At 52.8% G+C, this 6,383-nt stretch overlaps 1 protein-coding gene across 1 annotated transcript; it reads left to right on the top strand.

Annotated features, from left to right (window-relative positions):
- The first annotated feature begins 4,716 nt into the window (after positions 1–4,716).
- On the top strand, positions 4,717–6,127 carry LOC120669449 (protein ABERRANT PANICLE ORGANIZATION 1-like). Its single transcript, XM_039949197.1, has 2 exons — positions 4,717–5,432; positions 5,548–6,127. Exons 1-2 carry the CDS (start codon positions 4,717–4,719, stop codon positions 6,125–6,127), a joined length of 1,296 nt encoding a protein of 431 aa, XP_039805131.1.
- The last annotated feature ends 256 nt before the right edge of the window (positions 6,128–6,383 follow it).

Genomic DNA, 6,383 nt, shown 5'->3' with positions numbered 1-6,383 from the left:
TCCCGATCACCAAGACCGGCTAGGTGCCGTCAAACACCAAGAGTAACAAGCTCCTAAGCCTTCACTTGACCTATACTCAGTTGGCCCTAGCTCAAGCACACTTGCTACACTTGCAAAAGATGAATTCTTCAAGGTTGAAGCACAAACAATGTACTAGATCTTCTCTCTTTTGCTCAAAGCACTTGCTCTTCTTCTCAAGGGTGGCCTCAGGTATTCAGGGTGTCAAAGGCACTTCAAATGAGCCATGGGTGCCCTTATATAGAGTGGAAAGAGTTACATAGCCGTTGGAAGTCCACTGCAGAAAAATCGAGACCACCGGAAGAACTGACGGGATAGAAAGTGAAAGCATCGGTTCAACCGGTCTCTCTGTGTCCAATTAGTAGCCAGTTGGGTTCTGACACAGTATCCAGGCTTGCGTCATTGCACCGGTGCATGCTCCGTAGGGGCATCGATTCAACCGTTGCTGAAGAGGTTCACTGATCAACTCAAACAAGCTCTCTGGAACATAGTATATCCAATGCACCGGTGCTTGATTCTGAAGCGTCGGTTCAACCGGTGCTGAAGAGGAGTTGAGGTCCACCAAAACATGCTCTCTGGAACATAGTACATCTAATGCACCGGTGATTATCTTTTTGACCATCGGTTCAACCGGTGCTATAGAGATTGTTGATTTGATTTCTGCTTGCATCCAGAGAGATAGACCGACAGGGCGTCGGAACTTCTGCCAAGCATCGGATGCTCCGATGCTAGGGCATCGGTTAAACCGGTGCTGCTGTTTTTCTTTGTTTTTAACTGAATTGACTTGGATTTGAACGTAACTTCGATTGTTTCTTCTTCCAAGTGTTGTGTTAACTTCTATTGACCATCTTGGGCTATTTTTGAGCGAGTGTGCAAGATTTCTAAGGCCAACTCAATTTTGGTCAAGCTACCAACTCATGAACCCCTCTTAATAGTTCGGTCATGAACTAAAAACTATAAACCCTAGCTAAATCAAGTGTCCTTCATCTCCTTGTGACACTTGAGACTAAAAAGGTCCTTAATCTTTAAAATTGAGTCCTTGGCACGCATAGTTATTCCGAATTGAGGGGTCTCTTTTCACATTTCATATGAGATTAATCTAATCATTAATTTTCCTTCAAAACACACGTTAGTCGCATACGGTTGTCATTAATCACCGAAACTTACCATTAGCATCTATCGGCCTAGATGCACTTCAGGCCATCGATATGCAATAAGGTGCCGTTCGTTCTTCAAATAAACATCTCTTCTTCCCGAGCGACTAACGTATGTAAATGTAAATAGATGCAACAAATGGAACAAATGGCATAATGGGAATTTTCAATTCAGCAAAACCTCCACGAAAAGAATAAGGTCAGTCTCAGTGGGTTGTGTCATCGCACAGTTGCCAAAAAATACCACATCAGTTTGACACTGAAATGATACAACTTACAACATTAAATAGTTCAATAGTTATGTGATTAATATATGCCATGACTCAACGAAGACCGGCCTCACTGGGAGTGTAATCCCCGTGTCATAGCTTGGCAACCGCGCCATGAGTGAGTCATGGTGATGATCCGGATCATCTCTCTCCTCTGAACTCTGTAACCAAATCAGCAATTTCGCTGATGTGACATAGTCTTTAATACCTATGACATTCAAGTCACAGTCGAGGAGATGCACTTGAGGTTGCCAAGGGTTCAGTTGTAGCTCCATATATATATCATTCGGAGGAACAAATCCAATGACAATTGAATCATCAGATTGCCTGCATTCGGTTTGTTTCGGTTTGTTTCAGCTTGTTCTATTCTATTCCCTCTTTTAAAATACTTTCTCCTTCCTGACATGTAGGACATTTAGTCTGTGGGTTTTAGACACGATTAATATGGCGTTAAAAATTTGTGATTTTGTGACCATATCAGCTTAAATTTGTATAGCTTCATGAGGTGAATTCAGAACACTATCGTGACAAGTTGAACCATAAAAGTGTGTGCTTTCGTGTTCTGCACTTCTGCTTGGTAGTCGGCTCGTTACTGATCTTGAGATGGTCGCAAAGATAAGGAGAGAAGGCGAGAAAACTAGTATATTGAAAAGAATCGGATGCTCGTAGCCTAAAAGGGAAGGAGGTGAATTAGACAAACTAAAAACTTTAACCTCAAGTTCCAATTAATTTTCACATAAATTAAACTAAGACATACTATCTAGATGTGCAACTAGTATTTTTCTAGTGTGACAACCCTCATCTTAAAAGAGTTATGCAACGTATAGCCAATCCTATCAAGATACTACTCTAACAAAGTAAGGCAAACAAGTTGCAAATATGAAATGCGGAAGCTTAAATCGGGATGAGACACTACTACAATTCTGGAATAAGCGAGGAACTTAAAAAACAGCTCCGAGGTGGGCACAAAAATAACAGCCTATGTTAATGCCCAGAATTAACAGAGGAGGTCATGTCTTATTAACTGAGGCGGTTATAAAAATTGCCTCAGAAAATCGATTAACGGAGGTGGTCACCTATAACGTGACCGCCTCTATTAATCATCATATTTTCAGAGCCGGACACGTTACAAACAACCGCCTCTGTAAATAGAGGACAAACCCTAAATATCTTCCACCCCGCGGCCACCTCCCTCCACTCTCTCTCCCTCCCCTCTCTCTCTCTCCCCCCTCCCTCCCCCTTCTCTCCCGCAATGGCCAATGCGGCGGCCTCTCCCCTTCCTCCTCCTCGGCGCGGCGGCCGTCGGGCGGCGCGAGGGGCAGCTCGGTGGCGGCTCAGCTCGGCAGGGCGCGCGGGCGGGGCGCGCCAGCCTCGACGGCGGCGAACAGGGGCGGAGCGAGGGCCGACGCGAGGGACGGCCCCGGTGGCGGTGGATCCGGCCTCCCCTGCGCGGATCCGGCCTCCTCGGGCCCCTTCGCCCTAGAAGACGGTGATGGCCGCGCGCGGCGGCGCAGATCCGCGCACGGAGGCAGACGGGGCGGCCGCGGCGGCTCCGACGATGACGGCATGCAGATCCGGCCGGGACGCTACAGCAGGGCGTGCGGGCGGGGCTCGGAGGCCGGGACGACGGCGCGGCTCGGCGGCGGTGGGGCGCGGACGGGCGGCGGCAGCGGCTGCGGCTGCGCCGGGCGAGTAGTGTTGGGTGGTGGCGCCGGCCGCTCGCGGGCTTTTTTTTATTAGCAAAGGCGGTTGTTTGGAAACCGCCTCTGAAAATAGCTGATTTACACAGGCGATAGCTGAGAGGCGGTTGGCCCCGCCCGCCTCTGAAAATGAAATCTAACCGCCTCTGTTAAGATTATTGTAGTAGTGAGAGAATGCAAATTCTTGACTCGAGATTTATCCCGTGGTTCGGTTAGGCACTAAATCACTCCTACTCCACGTTGTTGAAGCACTCACGAAGAGTATCGCTTCTCGGTGACCAAGTCTTTCCCGGGTCTCTTCTTGCGTTGCCACCAAGGCTTGCAAGTCACCACGGTCACCTTGACCCCGGGTTCCACAAAGGATGAGGGTCTCCACGTCTCCCGCACAAAGATGTCATCGTCGCTTCACACCAAGCCGGAGGGTCGAAGACGTTGCCAGCGAGCCATCAAAGCTCCAAGGGGCCGGCACACCGAGTACAAAGGTTGGTTCTCTAGAACCACAACACAAGGTCACTACACCTTACTCTCACACTCAAACTTGAGCTAGTCTAGCACTCTCACTTACCAAGCTTGTGCTAAACCTAAGAATTTGATCACTAAGCACTTGGATTGGCTTGGAGGTGTTCTTGCATGTGTGTGGGACTTCTCTAAACTCCAGCAACTTCAAAATGGCCGGGTGAGGCGCTTAAATAGGACACCAAGTCGAACTAGCCGTTTGTAGCCGTTCTGCGTAGCCATTAGAAGTTCCGATGGGGTGCATCAGACCTTCCGTTCACTCTACGCCTGAACAGTAGCCGTTGCGTTTTGATAGCTGACATAGTAGTCACTGTTGCATCACTGTTGCAAATCATGGATTGAGTAGGTTCATTAGATTCGTCTCGCGATTTACAGCCCATTTATGCAAAAAAAATTATAAATAGATTTTATTTAGTACTCCATGTATCATGCATGTGTCCAAACATTTGATGTGACGATTTTTTTAGGTTTACCGGTAAAAATCTAATCAGGCCTCAATTCAAAGATGAAAGTGGACTGCATGCATTGGCGTGTGTTGCAACCTTGTCTTGGATTTCAGCAACACATAAATGACGTCTGCCAACGTCTTCACAATGCCTGTATAAATGTGTATGCATAGAATGACAGGACAACGAGGTAAAGCTAGCAAAGCCTATGACTGCCTGCTCGGTCAAGCTATCACAATTCACAAGTTCTAAAATTGTTCTAACATCACACTCTAGATTCAACACTTTATTTCCACGGAATTTAGTAGAGAATGTGCAAGTTAGCTCTCCAGTATGTAGGTCGCCGTTTTGCTCATGTTATTGGGCAATCATATGCGATTCCCGTTCCAAAAACCAGCTTCCATGCCCGTTTGGCTGCAAGCTGCAACCTTTGCAGGGTTCAATGAAATCCCTCAGCATATCCTGCTCCTGCTGCTTATCATCAGCCAACCTTGCCCTCTCCAGCTACTTCTACTGTTTCACGCCGCCTGCAGGCTTGCAGCAACTAGCAAAGCTCTCACTCCGATCCTCAGCTCACGTGCATACTCCGATCCAGTCACCTTTGCAAGGCAGCATGATGCACCAGCCTCCTCACCACCTGCCGCGCCTCCACCCGTCGTCATCCTCGTCCTCGTCTGAGACGGCGGAGATGGACCCCCGCGTCTGGCGCCGGCTGCCGCAGCCGCTGGTGGACCGCGTGCTGGCGTGCCTCCCGACGCCGTCCTTCCTCCGCCTCCGCGCCGCCTGCCGCCGCTTCTACAGCCTCCTCTATTCCTCGCCCTTCCTCCACTCCCACCTCCTCCTCTCCCCGCACCTCCCCTTCTTCGCCTTCGCCGTCCCATCCGCGGGGCACCTCTTCCTCCTCGACCCCACGCGGCAGGCGCCCTCCTGGTCCCGCCTCCCGCTGCCGCTGCCAGCGCCGGGCGCCGGGCAGGCGGCGTTCTCCCCGGCGGCCGCGTCGGCGGGTCTGCTCGCGTTCCTGTCGGACGCGTCCGGCCACAAGACGCTGCTCCTCGCCAACCCCATCACGCGCCTCCTCGCGCCGCTGCCGCTCTGCCCGAACGCGCGCCTCTCCCCCACCGTGGGCCTCGCCGCCGGTCCCACCTCCTTCATCGCCGTCGTGGCCGGCGACGACCTCGTGTCCCCCTTCGCGGTCAAGAACATCTCCGCCGACACCTTCGTCGCCGACGCCGCCTCCGTCCCGCCCTCCGGCTTCTGGGCCCCGAGCTCCCTCCTCCCCCGCCTCTCCTCCCTGGACCCCCGCGCCGGCATGGCCTTCGACTCTGGAAGGTAAATCCCGAAGCGGCGCACATGTGCTCACAATTTGTCCACTCGATCATACACATGGGCACACAACATGATCGAACTGATCGCATGCAAGTTCAACTGCTGGTGGTTGCTGCAGGTTCTACTGCATGAGCTCGTCGCCGTTCGCGGTGCTTGTGTTCGACGTGGCAGCCAACGAGTGGAGCAAGGTGCAGCCGCCGATGAGTAGGTTCCTGCGGTCGCCGGCGCTCGTGGAGCTCGGCGGCGGGAGGGAGCGCGAGGCGAGGGTGGCGCTGGTCGCGGCCGTCGAGAAGAGCTGCCTCAGCGTGCCACGGAGCGTGCGCGTCTGGACGATGCGCGGTGGCCATCACGGGGGAGCGGCGGCGGCAGGCGGCGGGGGTGCGTGGACGGAGGTGGCGCGGATGCCGCCCGACGTGCACGCGCAGTTCGCGGCGGCCGAGGCCGGGCGCGGGTTCGAGTGCGCCGCGCACGGCGACTTCGTGGTGCTGGCGCCCCGCGGGCCCGCGAGCCCCGTGCTCGTGTTCGACTCGCGCCACGACGAGTGGCGGTGGGCGCCGCCGTGCCCGTACCCGCACGTCGGGGGGATCGGCATCGGCGCTGGGTTCAGGGTGTTCGCCTACGAGCCCCGTCTGGCGACACCGGCCATCGGCCTCCTCGACGCCACGGCCCCGGCGGCCTTGCATGGAATGCAGGGCTAGCTTGGTGCTCCTTCGTGTGTGGCTGCATACATGGCTTGATCAATGGCACCACATGCACTCTCTCTGGATAATGGTAATCATCAAGGCTCTGCATCCTCAGATCAGATGCATGCCTCCTAGAGATATCGTGCTAGTAATCGGTAAGCTTTACCAGCGAGATGTTCCATGCTTTGATCGATGTTCCTTGTTGGTGCTAACTGAGCGCTATTTCATGATTTATGTATGAGAATTGGTAATATTTTTATATTTGCAACTT

Source organism: Panicum virgatum, chromosome 4N (assembly GCF_016808335.1).
Source record: "Panicum virgatum strain AP13 chromosome 4N, P.virgatum_v5, whole genome shotgun sequence".
NCBI lineage: Eukaryota > Viridiplantae > Streptophyta > Magnoliopsida > Poales > Poaceae > Panicum > Panicum virgatum.
Note: the sequence above shows the minus strand (reverse complement) of the source record. Positions and strands in the feature narration are given on the sequence as shown.